The sequence below is a fragment of the Ammospiza caudacuta genome, chromosome 20, assembly GCF_027887145.1.
Source record: "Ammospiza caudacuta isolate bAmmCau1 chromosome 20, bAmmCau1.pri, whole genome shotgun sequence".
Classification (NCBI taxonomy): Eukaryota; Metazoa; Chordata; class Aves; order Passeriformes; family Passerellidae; genus Ammospiza; species Ammospiza caudacuta.
Window position 1 is genome coordinate 8,364,869 of NC_080612.1, and position 16,705 is coordinate 8,381,573.

The 16,705-nt window shown below is 62.0% G+C and overlaps 2 protein-coding genes across 2 annotated transcripts; both read right to left on the minus strand.

Moving 5' to 3' along the window:
- Positions 1-332: 332 nt before the first annotated feature.
- Positions 333-13,886, minus strand: BLTP2 (bridge-like lipid transfer protein family member 2). Its single transcript, XM_058817621.1, has 39 exons — positions 13,836-13,886; positions 13,064-13,193; positions 12,748-12,794; positions 12,277-12,439; positions 12,078-12,196; positions 11,673-11,733; positions 11,264-11,462; positions 10,990-11,113; positions 10,502-10,626; positions 10,348-10,415; positions 10,106-10,254; positions 9,750-9,868; positions 9,397-9,560; positions 9,025-9,289; positions 8,726-8,931; positions 7,478-8,573; positions 7,072-7,263; positions 6,791-6,993; positions 6,595-6,713; positions 6,300-6,520; positions 6,003-6,193; positions 5,818-5,917; positions 5,543-5,745; positions 4,962-5,256; positions 4,691-4,848; positions 4,394-4,600; positions 4,191-4,290; positions 3,814-3,996; positions 3,521-3,642; positions 3,290-3,445; positions 3,095-3,216; positions 2,634-2,814; positions 2,471-2,557; positions 2,258-2,368; positions 2,037-2,172; positions 1,695-1,819; positions 1,247-1,348; positions 1,032-1,166; positions 333-867 (listed from the first exon to the last, which is right to left on the minus strand). Exons 5-39 carry the CDS (start codon positions 12,179-12,181, stop codon positions 685-687), a joined length of 6,312 nt encoding a protein of 2,103 aa, XP_058673604.1. The 5' UTR covers positions 12,182-12,196; positions 12,277-12,439; positions 12,748-12,794; positions 13,064-13,193; positions 13,836-13,886; the 3' UTR covers positions 333-684.
- Positions 13,887-14,917: 1,031 nt separating this feature from the next.
- Positions 14,918-16,690, minus strand: SDF2 (stromal cell derived factor 2). The gene is made up of 3 exons (XM_058817638.1): positions 16,510-16,690; positions 16,219-16,415; positions 14,918-15,722 (listed from the first exon to the last, which is right to left on the minus strand). Exons 1-3 carry the CDS (start codon positions 16,688-16,690, stop codon positions 15,435-15,437), a joined length of 666 nt encoding a protein of 221 aa, XP_058673621.1. The 3' UTR covers positions 14,918-15,434.
- Between the last annotated feature and the right edge of the window lie 15 nt (positions 16,691-16,705).

Genomic DNA, 16,705 nt, shown 5'->3' on the forward strand with positions numbered 1-16,705 from the left:
TCCCCCTTTAACCTTTCCTTTTCTCTTTACACCCTACATGCTGCAGCCCTGAGGGGATGCCTGCAGTCCCTGCAGTCCTCTTTATTTAAACTCTTTCCTTTTCCAGCATGGCCCTGGGCTCACCGAGAGGACTGCAGAGGGGTGAAGGCACAGGCTGAGCCCAGGGGTGCCCTGAGCCCCAAATTGGGTGCCCTGAGCAACTGCTGGGGAAGGGCAAGGGGTGAAACCCGCAAGGATGGGGGGCTGCCGGGCTGAGATGGGGCACGGTGCTGAGCCCAGCACTGCAGGGTGAGGCACTGACCTGAGCCTGTTCCAAATTAAAAACTCTTTATTTAAACTCTCTCCCGTTCCCCTTTTTCCCAGCCTGGAGCGATCCTGCTGCTTCACCAGGCCCAGGGGCTGGGCCCAGCACCCGCACAGCAGGGAGGGGGAGAAGCTCCCAGGGGCCCTTGGCACGAGGGTTCTGCACCCCACAAAGCAGCCCCGGAGCACCCTGTGCCCACATCCCCGTGCTGCTCCACCCCTGCCCCACAACAACGGGGCTACCGAGGGTCTGCACGTGGCTGAGCCCTCCTCGGGCACTGCTGGGCAGCACAGCCCCCCCTTCACCTTTGGGGTGTCCCCCCAAGTTGGGGGGGAGCACGGGGCACCCCAAGTCCCTTCCCGGCCTGCCGGGTGCTGCCGTCATTTGCGCCTGCCGAAGATCGACTTCTTGCTGGGGTTCTTCTCGCCCACGCTCAGCCCGATGAGCAGCCGAGCCTTCTCGTCCTCCTCCTGCTGCTGGATGGTCCCGTCGGATTTGTTCTCCAGCTTCCCCCGGGCCTCGGCGCCCGCCGCCGGCTTCAGGCGCAGCTTCTCCTTGATCACCTGCCCCGGAGTCAGGGGGCTCAGCCAAACCCCAGGTGACAGCCTGAGCTGCTGAGCCAGGGCAGCTGCTCCCCACGCTGGGGAACGTGCCACCCACCCTGGGGTCACCATCTCCATCCTGGGCAGAGCAGCTCTGGCAGCCTGAGGGATGTGGTCCCACGTACCTGTGCCACCAAGGCTTTGCGGCTGTCCCTCTTCACCGCCATGGCAAAGTCCAGCCATGTCCATGTGTTGTTGTGGTACTCCAGGCACGGCAGCACCAGGTTCAGGTCACCCCAGTCCACGCTGTTCTTCTCCCCCTGTGTGACAGAGGTGTCAAGCAGTGTGGGGATGATGGCCCAGAGCACCCCAAGCACATCCTGTCCCACTGGTCCCACACCTTGTAGCTGACACAGAGTGGCACCTGCGGGATCTTGATGTAGATGAAGGAGTTGTTCATGGCTGCACGCTCCTTCATCTTGTCGATGTCATCCACGGGATGCTGGGGACAGAGCAGAAGCCATGAGCAGAAGGGAAGGAGAAGGGACACAGCCAGGAACCAGCAGGGAAGGGACAGCCGGGCACTAGGCCACAGCATTGCTTCATCAGGGAGAGGTGAGAGCTGCTCTGGCACGGTGTTGGAAAAATGAGATACAGGGATCACATCAAGCGTGCAGGCGCCTGGCTGTAAAGGATGCAAATCCTCGTGGTGGGAGGGAGCAGGAGAAAGCAGACAAGCGTGGGAGGGAAGTGTGGGAGGACATGGCTACCCAGCGCTGCAGTTAAGGAAAACAGACTGGCACCACAGCAGGGCTCTCAGATTCCCCCCTCACGGCAGCAGGAGGTACCTCAGGTACTTTTCGGAACGATCTTCTGACCCCTGATGTCCGGTTCAGTCCCTGAGCAACTCCCTTCCCTGAGCCCAGCGAGTCATCGGCCCCGATCAGCTGCCGTGGCTTCACCACGGGGATTCCTGGGGCAAACAGGGTGCGAGGTGGTGGTGGGGGTGTCCAGCCAGGGGTTAGCCATGACCCCAACCCTCCCACCACCTCCCTGTCCCACAGGGGAGACCACAAATCCCTGTTCCTCAACTCATGGCTGGACAGCAGCTGCCCACAAAGATAATCCTAGACATGCAGCCAGAGCTGCTCAAGGACATCCAGAGAGGAGGGTGATCATGAGCCTCTCACCTGTTGTCACCAGCTTGGACTTATCTTCCTCATCCCCCACCTCCTCCTCCTCCACATTACGGCCAGGGAAGAAGAAACCCATCATTCTGTGGAAGAACTGGTGGGTGAGCTGGATGGTGAGAGGCACCACGTTCACCTGTGGGAAAGTGACATATCAGAGCCAGGCACACATTGCCTGTGCCCCACAGAGAACCTGGCACCTCCCAGCCCAGCCCTGGCACCTCAAAATGCTCCTTGATGGAGATGCCTCCCACGGGAGGCCGGACCTTGCTGAAAATCCTCAGGGCCAGCTGCCGGCCGGACTGGCAGGAGCTCTGGGGACGCAGCACCACCTGCAGGGAAGAGGATGGGTGGCTGGGGTGAGGACAGGCCACTCTGCCACACCACGTGGGTCCCCAGGATGATGCAGAGCTGCTCCCCCAGCTGCCACTTGCCTTGTACACAGCGTTGGGCAGCAGGTTGTTCATGGTCACCCAGCCCAGTTCCAGCAGATGCTCGGCCGTGTCATCCGACTTGTTGACCTGTGCAGACAAAGCCATCAGCTCCCAATGTCCCCATGCCCAGCTCAGGGGCTGTGGGCACTGTCCAACTCCACACCTTGCTGTAGAGGAAGCGCTGGAGCTCCAGCTCAGCAATGCCCAGCTGTCCATCCTCCTCTGTCAGGCGCCAGCGTGCCTGGGCAAAGTAGAACTCAGTCCTGCGTGCCACGCTCACGTCCTCCGGCTGCTTTCGCAGCTCCATCTTGTTGGCTCGCTGCAGCTGGAAGTCCTTGAAGCACCTGCAGCACAGAGGAGAGAGCAGGGATGTGGGAGTCCTAGAGCAAGGGGAACACAATGCTGGGGAAGGCTGAGATCATAGAATCAGAATGGTTTGGGTTGGACACCTCCCACTGTCACAGGTTGCTCCAAGCCCCATCCAACCTATCCTTAAATACATCCAGGGATGGGGCAGCCACAGCTTCTCTGGGCAACCTGTGCCAGTGCAGCACTGGGAAGAATTTCTCCCTAATATCCAATCCACACTTAGTCTCAGTTTAAAGCCATTCCCCCTTGTCCTACCTGATCAGTATGTTCAGCTCCTCGCTCTCCAGCTGCAGGTCAGCTTTTTCCTGGCTCAGCTGCTGCTGCAGCCGGTGGTTCAGGTCAAGCAGCACCTCGTTTTTGCTGTCATCCTTCAAGGACTGAAGGACAGACAACCCTCAGCACCCTCTGCCCTGGAGTGTGGATCCCAGGGAGCCAGGGATGCGGGCTCACCTTCATGTTGGAGTACATCTGCTTCTCCAGCTGCCGGATCTGGGCCACGTGCTGCCTCACGGCCTCCTGCAGGTGTAGGATACTGCTGCGCTGCTCCTCGGGGTTGCTGGAGATTTCCAGCTGGAAACGCACCCTCTGCTTCTTCTCACTGTGCTCCTGGGCATAGAACAGGGCAAGGTTAGGCCTGCCTGGGTGCAGGGAGTGGCACGGACACCTGGACCCCGTGGGTACCTTGCGTTTGGGCTCCACGTGCAGCAGCAGGTTGTTGACTATGTCGAGGATCATGGCATACTGTGCGGGGTTGGTGGAGATCTCTAGGTCGTGGTGGATCAGGGTGAAGGTGTCTACAGCTCCTGCAGGGACACAAGGGGCAAGTGGGGCCTCAGCATGGCCAGAAATGCGTTGGGGACCCCTCCTGTATGCAGCCCTCTGACCTCAGCAGGGCCAAAAGAGATCACCCCTGGAGTTAGCCATGGGTCAGCCCAGAGCTCTAACCCCACAGCACATTGCCTGGCTGCACCCACCCTCCTGCTTCTTCAGCAGATCCTCCTTCTCCTGGTTGGCAGGGGTCTCAGGGGGCTTTATCTGCGTGGCCAGCTCGGGGTCGATGTCGTGGCTGTAGCTGATGTAGTACATGCGGCAGCTGCAGCGAGAGATGATCCTCTGCACCTGCTGCGTCTGCTGGGCTTCCGAGGGCTGATTCCAGTCTGGGGACAGGCAGAGGGACCACAGTCAGAGTGCCACGTCCCAGCACAGTGGGACTGCACAGTGCAGGGCTTGGAGCATCAGCCACCTCCTGGCGCCACACAGGGATGGGACAGGTGCCCTCAGCTCTACCAGCCTTGGAGTCACACCCAAGTGGGACTGGGGTAGGCACAGCAGCCAGGGCTGTGGGCAGTACCTGTGGTGGTGCTGACCATGCCCCCCACTGCTTGCCCGCTCTCCATCAGCTCCTGCACTGAGTCCAGGCTCCGCTGACGATGCTCCTCAATATTTTTCACCTGGGGAAGCAAGGAGGGACTGGCTGTCCTCACTTTCCCTGGTTTGGCCAGGGCACTGACAGCACTACCTGTGCCCCACGTAGCTCACCCACCACACACTCACCTCCAGCCAGAGCTGGCCATGCTCCCCCTCAGAGGGGCTGCTCTCTGTCGTGGCAAAGTACTGCATGCCATCCAGCAAACAAGTCCAGGATGTCTTCTGCTTCAGAGTGTCTCCATACCAGGCAGGGTGGTGCTGGCACTGCAGCAGCTGTGCCTTCGCAGCGGACACGATCACACAGCCCTCCGTCTCTGCACCACGCAGAACCATCTGTGGGGAGAGAGACCCCAGGGGTCAGATGGACCTTTCTGGGGCAGGCCCAGCCCCTGTCAGAGCCAGGCTGAGGGGACAGGCAGGTACCTGGCAGTTGACCAGCTCGATGAGGCAGTTGCGGTTGTAGATGTCGTCGGTCTGGCAGGCGGCGATGCCGCAGAGCTGCTCGCTGGCCCCCGACTCCTCTTCTGTGAAAACCACGAACTTGTCCGTCTCCTCAATGAGCTTCTGCAGCATGTAGGCCCCTGGGGAAGGAGAAAGGTCAGTGCAAAGCTGTGTGGGGGATGTCTCACATGTACAGAATGAAAACAGCTTTGAGCTGTGGGTTTCCCCTTGCTCCCCTCCCGGCTGTGCTCACCCCCTGAGGAGGCTCTCTCAGGCCGGCCACTGGTGATGGGAGCGGTCACTCTGGCAGGGATGGAGTGAGCAGAGAGGGGGCCACGCTTCAGCTTCTTGGCCTGCAGCTGTGTGTCGATCTTCAGCCCCTTCAGGGCCTCAGTGGACAGGTTCCGCTTGAGCACAGCCGCTTTCTTGTAGCCATCGTAGAGGCCGAAGGCGATGTCCCGGTTCGTGGTGGTCCAGGACGCCCGCAGGTCCACCAAGTGCAGCTGATGTGTGTGGAAACCATCATCCCCATCACGCAAGGGCAGCTCCTGGGCACAGAGGGACAGTGCCTCAGCACAGCTAAGCTGTGGCCCTGGCCCTGCCCAGTGGCCTTGTGCACTGGGATTAGGAGCCCTGCCAGCCCCTCAGGCAGAGCATGGGGATTAGAGCCCAGACCACCCCAGCGACCACAGCATGGGCACAAAGTGAGGTGCTTGGTAGATTCTGAAATTCTCTCTCTTCCCCAGCCAAATCCCTTCCCCATTGCACCCAATAACCAACATCCCCTTGTGCTGGAGTTGCCACCAAGCTGCTGTGCCCTGTTCGCAGTGGTACCTCCTCAGCCGTGCGGTTGCTGTGCCGCTGGTAGGTGAGGGAGGACAGGCTCAGCAGGTGGGTTTTCTTCACCAGGGTGTCGAGCTGGTGGTCAGCGTTCTCATCAGAAGTGGAGGCCATGAGGTGCACGGTGACCTGGCTCAGGTCACTCACCATCTGTGTGATGCTCCACTCCGAAATGAGGCGTCTCATCACCGTGCCAGCTGGGGGACAGGGACAGGGCTCAGCCAGGGCCCTGCTGTGCCTGCAGTGCTGCTGGCAGGACTCCCACTCACCTTGTGGGATGAGCCGCTGTGTGCCCCGAGTGAAGATGTGTCCCTGGCAGCATTCCACCTGGATCCCCCGCTGCTGGGCAAAGGAGGCCCAGTAATGCACCTGAGAGGGAGCAGAGAGCAGGAGCTGAGAATCCAGCAGAGGCAGAGCAGGGAGGAAACACCGGATTCCTCGCCCTGGGAATTACCTGAAGCCGGGGGAAGAGTGCAGTATAGGACAACTGCTTGTAGTGCTGTCCCAGCTTCTTCTTGCTGGGTTTCATGTTGTTGAAGAGCTTCCCACGGCAGATGGGCCGTGTCACGCTGGTCCACGTGGCCCAAAAATTCTGCATCCAGCGGAGGGTGCTGCTGTAGAGCAGGATCCGGGGCTGGGAGTACTCTGAGAATATACCCACCATCAGCCAGCACCATGGGGCCAGGACCCAACCCACAATCAGCATGCCCTGCCCTTTTCCCCCAAGGATCCCCAGGATGCTGTCAGCCACCTTTACTGGGTTGTGTCAGGTCCATCCGGATGGAGAGGTTGAGGTTCTCGGAGCGGAAGGCACGGTAGGAGTCATACTGCTGCCCCACTGGCACCTCGGGCAGGAACTCGGGGGAGCGCAGCACCACGCCGTGGTGGTCATGGGGGTTCCCATGGCACAGCCACTGCAGGTCCAGCGTCATGCACAGGTCAGGCAGGTGCAGGAAGCAGCAGTCGTCATATCTGAATGCAGAAAGAGATCCCAGTCACCCCCCAGCACTGGTGAGGGCCCCCCGTGCTCATGGCCCCACACTCACTTGGAGGCTGTCCGGACGTTGATATCCAGGTTGCCCTTGAAGACAAACTGCCCGGGCTTCCAGTGGAAGGAGAGTTGGCTCCATTCCCAGTGCATGTTCTCTGTAGTGTTGTAGGGGTCCTGCAAGGGCAGGTGTGAGGAGAGGCAGGTGTGAGCTGACCCCACACCATGTTGCTCCCCAGTCCAGCAGCACCCACCTCGGTGGCCAGCTGGTGCAGGTTGGCCTGTTCAATGTCCATGTGCCAGTTTCCATGGAAGAGAAGGCGGCTCTTGTCCCACCAGGGCAATGGGGCACTGGGGTCCTCTGAGGGCTTGGTGAGGAGATCCACACACTGGCCAATCAGGGTCCAGGCTGGGTCCCAGCAGGGCCCCCACACGATGGTGTACTGGGAGATCACAGCTGGGGACACAGAGGTTGGCTCAGCCATTTGCCCTGTCCCTACCCCACCACAGACCTCCCTATTCCTCCAGGTCTTACAGTGAAAGTCATGGTAGAACTTCAAGGGTGGCATGTTCCTCTCCACTGTGGCGTCGCCCCAGGGCAGCCCCAGCTTGAGGAGCTGGCGGCGCCGGGAGCAGGCCTGGCCACACTGCTCGGCCCCAAGCAGCCGGCCCGAGAGCTGCCAGTTCCGGATCTCAAACAGGTACCGGGGGTAGTCACGGATCCGCACTGCGGGGGGAGGAAGGGCTGAGGAATGGGGCAGCAAACAGACAGGCAGCCCCCCACTCTGGGACACAGTAGGAGCCATCGTCCTGTCACATCTCTGCTTCCTTCCCACTCCCTTTGAACCTCCAAAAATCATCTTCCCTCCCTGGTTACGCACCACAATGGCCACATAGCCATTGTGCTATCCCCCAAGGGCACCCCCCACAAAGCAACTCACCAAAGAAGCTGCCAACTGTGCCCTTCATCATGCGGCACCATTGGGTGACCATCTCCAGACCCTCTGTGGGGAACGGGCTGACGTCATCCATGTCCCTCATCTGCTCCAACACACGCTCCGTGCCATGGAAGGACTCATCAGCCATGGCCACCAGCTCCAGGTGGGCAAGGGTCCAGGTGAGGAGGGCTCTCCTCATGGGGGTGTTGGCGTAGAGGCGCCGCGAGCGCTGGATGTAGATCTCGATGTTCTTCTTCTCCAGCGAGGCGTAGAGCTCCTCGATCTTGCGGGCAGGCAGCAGCTCCCCGTGCTGCTTGCGCAGCGCAGCCACCTTGGCGTCCAGCAGCTGCAGCCGCTTGGCGCTCTCCTTGCTCTCATCCTTCATCAGCTCGTAGTTGTCTCGCAACTTGACCTCAAAGACATCATCCAGGAAGACCCAGGAGAAGTGGGTGACTTTGAGCAGGAGGTCGGGGGGCAGGGCCGTGCTGGAGGGGCGCCCAGGGCGGTGCAGGCCCTTCAGCCACTTCTGCACGCCCACGGCAGCGTCCAGCGTGCGGGAGAAGTCGTACTGGTAGGGGAACTCGATGGTCACGCTGGCGAAGGAGAAGGCCCAGCCGCGGTTGCGGAGGGTGCGCAGCGTGGGGAAGGCGTCGCGGTGCCGCACGACCTCCTCCAGCTCCGGCAGCAGCTTCACCTCCACCTCCTTGAAGCTGAAGATGCTGTGTCCATCAAAGCCAGCGGCCAGCTCGGGGCAGTAGCCGTGCAGGGCGCCGCCGTGCCAGCTGACCGAGGTCCGTTCCGCAGCCAGGCTGATGTAGTTGGCCTCAGAGACAAAGGCTGTGAGCTTGGCAGAGCTCAGCTCCAGGGACAGTGACAGGAGTCTTTTGGGAGGGGGCCCTTTTGGCTGGAGGGGCGCTGGTGACTCGGTAGGGGTGGCTGGGTGGGACACGGGGCTCTCTGGGGGTGGGGAGGGAAGCGTCCTGTGGCCGAGGGCGCTCCGCAAGGCTTCGTAGCACTGCAGGGTGGCCAGGGTGTGATGGTACAGGTGCATGTGGTCAGGTGGGCTCCACAGCACTGCCAGCCCCTCACCGCACTGCACCTGCACCAGAGCGTGAGCAAGCACCACGTCACTGCCACGGCCAGCACAGAATGGCCCCGTCCTCCCCACAGCACCTTTCGTGCCAGCCAATCCTCCCCCTGCCCCATCTACCCCAGAATAGGACAAAGCAGTGGTCCAACAGCCAAACCAACCTCCAGGGAGCGGATGCTGCTGTGGTAGGTGACACAGAGCACGGAGACGTTGGCCACTGGGTTGGGGATGGCAGGAGCTTTGCAGCACGGCTGCATTTTCTCAGTGATGCTCTTCACCAAGGCCAGCACCATGCCCTGGACGCTGAGCGTGCAGCTCTCAGCACTTCCCAGGACAGTCAGCGTGTCCAGCCGCAGCTCCAGGGCACCTGGAGAGACAGCAGGTCAGTGCTGGAGGCACAGCACAACATGCCAGGGTTATTCCAGGACAGCCATCTGGGATCAGCTTGGATGCTACCTACCCACTACAGCCGAGAGTGTGAACAAGTTCACGTCCTCCACCTTCAGATCCACCTTCCAGAGCAGCCCCCAGGGCTCGCTGGAGGCAGAGGATGGCTGCTTGGCAAGTTCAGCCCCATCAGGCTTTGGGCAGAACAGGGGCAGGACCCTGGCCAGGCACTCAGTGCAGGTGTCAGACGACTCCACTTGCAGCCCCCGGATGGTGCAATCCAGAAAGAGCGTATCTGACTGGGCGCTGGACATGCCCAGGGGCTGGTTGTAGCTGCCCTGTAGGACAAACAGGATGATCACTCTCAGGCTGCAGGACATCCCTGTGCCACCCACATGGAGTCTGAGACTGAAAGCCCCCCTTTGTCCCTCAGTTTGCCCCTCACCTGGAGGTTGAAGGAGTCGAGGATGAGGGCCTCTCCCCACACGTGCATGTTGGGGGGATGTGGGGCACGCTGGATGTGGGAGTCGTTGCCCACTCGCCAGCACAGGTGGTCCACGGCCACCACTGCTCGCTGGTGCACGCTCTGTGGCCGCAGGTGCTGGTAGTCTGTGGGCACAGAGGAGGGGGAACTGCAGACAAGGCTCACCCAAACATGGGCACCCCAGACACAACCAGGCAGGGATCCACAGCCCCTGGCCACACACACATGGGCAGCGCCACCTTCTCCATCCCCACCCTGCTGCCTCTCTAGCAGACCCCAAGAAGAGCCCAGCACGTCCCTGATCCAGCCTGTACCTGCAGAGATGGAGTTGAAGCCCAAGGCGAAGGGTGGCGTGTCCCCCAGCTGCACGGACACGTTGACGTTGGACAGCGAGGCACACAGGATGATGGGCGCTAGGATTTGGGGATAGCTCCTGCACAGACAAGCAGGGATGGGCTGTTACTGGGAGCTGTGTGCCACAGAGCCTGGCAGGGAGCAGGCACAGAGGGATATCCTCCCTGCAGAGGCTCCCTGATCAGCTCCTGACCAGCCTCCCCATCCCACAGGTGGTGCACAGATAAGGTGCTGAGTGCCCAGGCACCATGCCAGAGCGTGGCCAGCAAGAGGAAACAAGCTGTGATACCAGCAGCTGCACTGAGGCCAGGTTTACCTTCCCTTGTGCCCTTGGCTGGGGACAGGCACCGCCTGGCACCTGTATTCCTGTGCCAACAGCCCCAGCCAGTGCGAAAACTCTTGGTGACGATAGTGGATGATGCAGGTGTTGAGCAGCACAGCAGCCGAGAGGTCAATGGCTGTGACCTAGAGCAGGGAAAGGGCCAGGTGGCAAAAAACTCATGCCAGGAGCCAAACCAGCCACCCCCAGGGGACAGAGTGTGCCCAGCGCTCGCTCACCTGCACACTGGTCTTCAGGGAGTTGAGGCACACGATGCGCTGGCGGCTCTGGGACAGGAGAAGGCCATCTGGGGGGGACAGAGGAGCACAAATAAGGGGTGGCAGAGGGCAGTGATGGCAGCCCTGTCCCATCAGTGCCCTCCTGGCTACTTGCCCTCCAGGTGGAGGTCTACACTCATTTGGTCCAGGTCTGAGGTGGGCGTGAAGTTGCGCAATGGGATTTGCTCCTCCTCACGCTGATATAGAAACTGCAGCAGCTTCAGGCTCCAGGTGAGGTGCCTGGAAGACACAGGGAGTCACTGCCAGGAGGGAACTGCACTGTCATGTCCTCCACTGTCATCTCCTTGTCTCTCATCACCAGCTGACCAGCATGCTGGCATGGACAAACACAGCAGCCCAGCTGCAGCACAGCTCAGTGCTCTCATCCCATCGCCTGAGGATCCTGTCAGCTGTCCTACTGGAGAACCAGCTCACGTGCCTTCCTCCCTCTCCAAGAGCCCAGGTCAGTCCTTCCCACTGGAGTGGGCTCTAGGACTCACTCTCTGCAGTCCAGCAGAGCCAAGAGACAAGAAGGGAATGGCACAGTTGTCCCCAGGTTCATGTCCCCAGCATTACTTTGGATTCAGACAGCATGCCCCTCACCTCTTCTGGCTGTTCATGGACAGCACCATGCTGGTGTTCTCCAGCTTCATCTCCACCCTCCTGGGGATGAGCTTCAGTGTGTCCCTGCTCAGCACAGACAGGGATTTTGAGGGCTCCCCTGGGCCTGCAGAAGGACAGACGGAGTCACGGGAAGGACTTGCCCAAACCCCCGCACTCGGGGGTGATCCCACAGCCAAACCCTCTGGCTCCAGTGCAACCATGGGGACCACCAGCCCCTGCCCTGCCCCAAACTTGTTCCTGTCCTCATCCTGACCTGTGCTGGGCTCTTCCCCCACGCTGCTGTGCTGGGCCCCAGCAGTGACGTGGCGCAGGAGGGGGCTGCAGAAGAGCCCCTCGTGCAGCTCTGCCTGCAGCGTGCGGACGCAGAGCCGGACGCCCACCAGGCGCCGCTTGCTGCTGATCTCCAGGGACAGGGAGAGAGCCAGGGCCAGCTCTGCCAGGCACGTGTCATCCTGCGCACAGGGGACACAGCAGGGAGCACACAGGGAGTCACACAGTGCCCTCCCAGTGCCTGCTGCAGGTGGAGAGCAGGGCACAGCAGAGAGCCCAGCACCTGGCAGCGTCACCCAGCCTCGGGGACACCTGAGACAGGTCCTCAGCGTGTCCCAGAGAGGCATTACCCAGGTTCCAAGTGTGGCATTTCTCCCTCCTCCAGCACTCACCAGCTGGCTGCTCCTGAGGACTTTGCTGTTCACCTTTGTCAGGCTCACCTCGCACGTCAGGCTGGGGAGAGCAGAGAACAGAAGGAGGATGTGGGTCCTGCTGCTGCCAAAACAAGTTCCTGCCCTCTTTCCTGTGGGACACAGGGACCCCCAGGTCCCTGCTCCAAGTGTTCCCAAAAGCAGAGCATGCCCTAACTCCATGCACGCCACATTATTGAGAGAACACACAACTCAAGCTTCCTGTGACAGGAAAAGGAACCAGGCCAGCCTCAGAGGAGGTTAATGCGTCACACCACAGGTGACATGGGATGCTGCTGAGTGGGACAGAGAGAGGACACACACAAGGCTGGGCTCAGAGGAGCTTCCCTGCCCTGGAAGCAGACAGGGGTACGAGCACAGCATTACCTCTTCCCATTGCCATTGAGGAGGAGACGTGTCTGGCTGGCCTGGATGTGCCAGAGAGACTCTGAGGTGGCCACGTGCAGAACCATGATGTTGATGGAATCCATGTGGATGGAAAAGAGCTGGGGGGAAGGTGCTGCTGTGAGGGATATCCGACAGCAGCGCAGCCCACAGCAGCCTCTCACAGCCCACAGTGCCTCACCTGGCTAAGGAGCCTCAGCAGGGAGGGTTTAAGGGTCAGCTCTGTCTTGCTTTCATTTCCATCAGCTTCTCTGGGAGCCTCTGGGACGGACGGCTGGAACCCAGGGCCTTTCTGGAGATCCGTGCGGATTCGCACCTCGCCAAAACGCAGCTCAAAGTAGCGCCTGGGGAGCAACAGCACAGGCAGCTCTGACAGGAGCTCACACTTGGCACACCTGGCCCTGGCACCAGGGATTCCCCCTACCCCAGGGACGTGCAGGACCAGCACAAGGGCACCCACAAGACACTGTCACACGACCAGCACAAAGGCAGCCACACTGTCACCTCCAAGTGTGGGTCACTCCCTCACAGAGATGACCACAGGGCAATAAGGATGGCAGGAAGGTGTAAAGGCAGCAGGATGGCAAGCAGGGCGAGGGGTGAGGCAGACCCCCAAGGGGAGCAGGCAGGGAGCTGGGGAGGGGGCACGTACGGCAGCTCCCGGCTCAGCTTGCTGGAGATCCAGATGTTGTCGATCTCCTGTAAGGACACACAGCTAGGTCAGAGAAGAAACAACTTGGCTCTGCCTTGTGATGCTCATCTCAACATTCCCACTCCACCCCCAGTGCCTGGGATCATGCAAGGAGCAGCCAAAACCCCAAGTCTGGCCATGGGAGGAAGGGACTGGCACCAGCCATGGGGGTGTTCAACAGAAGAGTGGCTCCATGGATTTGCTGCCAGCCTGGAAGTGACAGCAACCACCCTCCCTGCCTTGTCTGGCAGTGACCACCCCTTGCCCAGGTACCCACCACAGTCTGCTGCTCCCGCTGGAACTTGAGGCTGATGTTCTGGGCCCAGAAGAAGCCAAAGGAGCCGATCTTCAGCTCTGCATGAAGCTTCTGCCGGCACCAGGTGACAGCCAGGCGACATGCCAGCCATCTGTGGGGACAGGGGGAAGGCCAGGGTCAGCCTCCCCACTGGGGTTGGGGTCTAGAGATGCTCTTTGTCCTTTGAGCACCAGCTCCAGCAACCACAGATGGACAGGAGCTCCAAAGGACTCATGGTGGGAAATAGACCCTACAGGACCATCCCCAACAATCCCTGACAGCCCCCTCCTAAGACCAGACACCTCCACACCCCCCTGGCCCCCATGCCCACCCCTGTGAGCTCCTCTGAACTTCTCCAAGCCCCCAAGCCTCTAACACCAAGCTCCACAGCCCCCCAATCCCCTGCAGGCTCACCTCCCAGCCCTGCGACCCCCCAAATTCCTGACACCCCTCCAAGCCCTCTGTGTCCCCTTTGCTCCCTCCCCCCAGACCCCCAACACCTCACCCCCAGCCCCGCACGCTCCCCGCACCCCTGACACCACCCCAACCCCCCTTTACCACCCCCAAAACTCCCCCAAATCACCCGCACGCCACCGCCAGCCCTGGGGCCTCCCCTGGACCCTGCGGGCTCCTGCCAGCCCCGCTCAGCCCCACCCGCCGCGCTGCCGCCCCCCACTCCGCTGTCCCCCCGCCGTCCCCGCCGTGCCCCCCGCCCAGCCCCGTCACCCCCCTGTCCCCAGCGGCAGGCCCTGACCGCGCCAGCAGCCCGGCGAGCAGCGCCACGAGCACCACGGCGAGCAGCGCGGCGGGCAGCGGCGGCGGCATGGCGGGCACGGCCCCGGTGCGGCCCCCGGCCCCGGAGAGACCTCCTCCCTCCCGCCCGCCCCTGCCCCGGCCCGGCCCCGCCGCCGCCGCCGCCCGTGGGGCCGCCCGCCCGCGCACCCCGAGTGGCCGCTGGGAGGGGCGGGACGGGGCGGGGCCCGGCGGGGACAGCGGCGGCCGCAGCGCCCCGCCAGGGCCGCACCGGCATCGGGACACGGGGATGGGGACACAGGGACAGAGGGATGGGGACACAGGGACAGCGGCGGCCGCAGCGCCCCGCCAGGGCCGCACCGGCATCGGGACACGGGGATGGGGACATGAGGATGGGGACACAGGGACAGCGGCGGCCGCAGCGCCCCGCCAGGGCCGCACCGGCATCGGGACAGCGGGACACGGGGACAGCGGCGGCCGCAGCGCCCCGCCAGGGCCGCGGGACGCGGAGATGGGGACACAGGGACAGCCGGACAGCGGGATCGCACCGGCACGGGGACAGAGGGACAGCGGGGTGCGAATAGAGGGACAGCAGGGACACCGGGAAGGGGACAGAGGGATAGCGGGGACATGGGGATGGGGAAAAGGGATGGGGAAAAGGGATGGGGACAGGGATGGACTGCAGCGGCACCAGCATGGAGAGAGCAGGGACATCAGAACAGCACAGAGGTGACACCAGGGCAACACCAGCATGGGGACAGCAAAGACACTGGGAGAGCACCGGGATGGGGAGACAAATGACACGTGGGCAGCACCAGGATGGAGAAAGGAGTGGTATCAGAACAAGGACAGGGGTGGCACCAGGATTGGGACAGGAGTGACACCGGGTCTGGCACTGGGATGGAGTGAGGAGGGTGACACAGCAGGTCCAGCACAGAAACGGAGTGAGGAGTAGGGCACATCACACCAAGTCTGGCACTGGGATGGAGCAAGTGCAGATGACACCAGGTCTGGCCCCCTGTGCCAGAACATCCCCTGCATCCCGCACACAAACAGCCACACCACAGGGCAGAGTTCAGCGCTTTTATGGCCCCAGGTCCTTGCAGGGCATGAGGAACAGTTTGGGGTACAGCAAGGGGTAGAGCTCCCAGGGACAGCAGTCCTTTAAGGGCAAGGTCCTTTGACAGAATGGGCTGCAAAGGGACAGGGTGGAAGCTTGGGAATTTGTTTTCGGTCAGGTCTGGATGTTGGGCTTGGCTTTGTGCTAATTTGGGATCTTCAGACCTGCTTTGTGCCGACCTAGGATGTTGAGCTCTGTTGCGGGTCAGGCCTGGACATTGGGATGTACTTTGTAGTGGTTTTAGGATGTTGGGAGCTGCTTTGGGTCAGGTCTGGATGCTGGGGCCTGTTTAGTGTCAGATTTGGAACAATTAAATCTGCTCCACTTTGAATTCAGGACATCAGGATCTGCTTTGTGCCGGGGCGCTGTGTCAGTGGTGTGTGTCAGTCCCAAGGTGGGGACAGGAGCCATCCCCTGGCCTCAGCAGTCCCGAACACAGCAGGGCAGCGCCCAGAAGCTCAGCATCAGTCTGTCCGTCCCTCACAGCTCGGCGTGGTGCTGCTCCATTTGGAATGCCTCGCTGGGCTGCATGAAGATGCCCTCCATCACCTTCCAGTAGTTATTCTGGCTGGAGGTGGCCATGCCGTGCACCTCCTTCTGCCCGTGGATGGGCCGCCCGTACTGCTCGCCCGTCACCGAGAGGAAGACGTCGGTGGAGGTGTGCTGGAAGCGCACCTCGTCCTCCCGGGCCCAGTAGGTGCCACTGCACACCACGGTCCAGTCGTCCAGGTAGTCACCCTCGCCAGCCTCCCCGAAGGCACTCACCTCCTGGGGGGAAAGAACAGCTCGTTTGGGGCCGGGATGGAAAAATGGAAAAATGAGGTGGGCAGAGAAACCTGGTTGTGATTGAGGCTCTGGTTGGGATTCAGGCACTGGCAGGGCACTGGGGAGTTGTGAAAAAGGTGGGACTGGGCAGGGACCCAGCTGGGACCAGGGAACAAGGCAGTGCTGGTAGGGACCCACTCTGAACTGGGCAACAAGGTGAGACCGGTGGGGACATGGGGGACATATCTGGGGCCAGGAATTATGAAATGCTAGTAGACATATGGGGGATCTGGTTGGGAGAACCTAGGAGAATGACTGGAGAATAAAGTGGGGCTGGCAGTATGGGGGACGAGGGGACCCCAGACGGGATGCGCAGGGACAGGAACAACCCAGCAGAGACTCAGGGGACCCGCCAAGAGCCGAGTGACAAGGCGGGCCCCATCACGCCCAGGGAAGCACACCGAGCCCGGGGACGCGGGCTGGTGATCCCGGCCGGTACCTGGTTGCCGGAGAGCGGCGATGTGAAGCGGTGGCTGTGCAGGTTGCGGCCGGTGCCCAGGTGCGTGAGGCGGATGGCCTGCCCGCAGCGCACCGGCGTGCCCCGCTGGCACACGGCGGCCGTGCGGCCCCGCACCCGCCAGTAGCTGTTCCCGTCATCCGCCGCCGACACGCCGGTCACCGACTGCTGCCCGCTGCCTGCGGAGGAGAGAGAACCACCATCACTCACACCCAGCTCAGCCTACCGAGGAAACCGAGGCGGGGGGGGGGGGGGGGGGGGCGCGCCCGTTACCGGAGCCGTAGCGCACATCGTGCGAGTGCAGCCGCACGTTGTGCCGCACGTTGAGCAGCTTCACCACGGAGCCGCAGGTGACGGGCCCGGGGTCGCCGCGGCCCGCCGCGCCCAGCGCCGCCGCCAGCAGCGGGAGCAGCAGCCGCAGCAGCGGCACCGGCGGCCGCCGCGCCGCCTCCATCCCGCAGGAAGCGGA

Excerpts from the sequence above, each read along its gene's own strand:
- BLTP2 (XM_058817621.1), bottom strand. The coding sequence starts at position 12,181 with ATGGATTCCATCAACATCATGGTTCTGCACGTGGCCACCTCAGAGTCT. Across the intron at positions 10,416-10,501 it reads TGTAGACCTCCACCTGGAGG|ATGGCCTTCTCCTGTCCCAG; the intron begins GCAAGTAGCCAG and ends TGTCCCCCCCAG. Across the intron at positions 4,291-4,393 it reads ATGGCCAGCTCTGGCTGGAG|GTGAAAAATATTGAGGAGCA; the intron begins GTGAGTGTGTGG and ends TTGCTTCCCCAG.
- SDF2 (XM_058817638.1), bottom strand. The coding sequence starts at position 16,690 with ATGGAGGCGGCGCGGCGGCCGCCGGTGCCGCTGCTGCGGCTGCTGCTC. Across the intron at positions 16,416-16,509 it reads CGATGTGCGCTACGGCTCCG|GCAGCGGGCAGCAGTCGGTG; the intron begins GTAACGGGCGCG and ends TCTCCTCCGCAG. Across the intron at positions 15,723-16,218 it reads CGCCGCTCTCCGGCAACCAG|GAGGTGAGTGCCTTCGGGGA; the intron begins GTACCGGCCGGG and ends CTTTCCCCCCAG.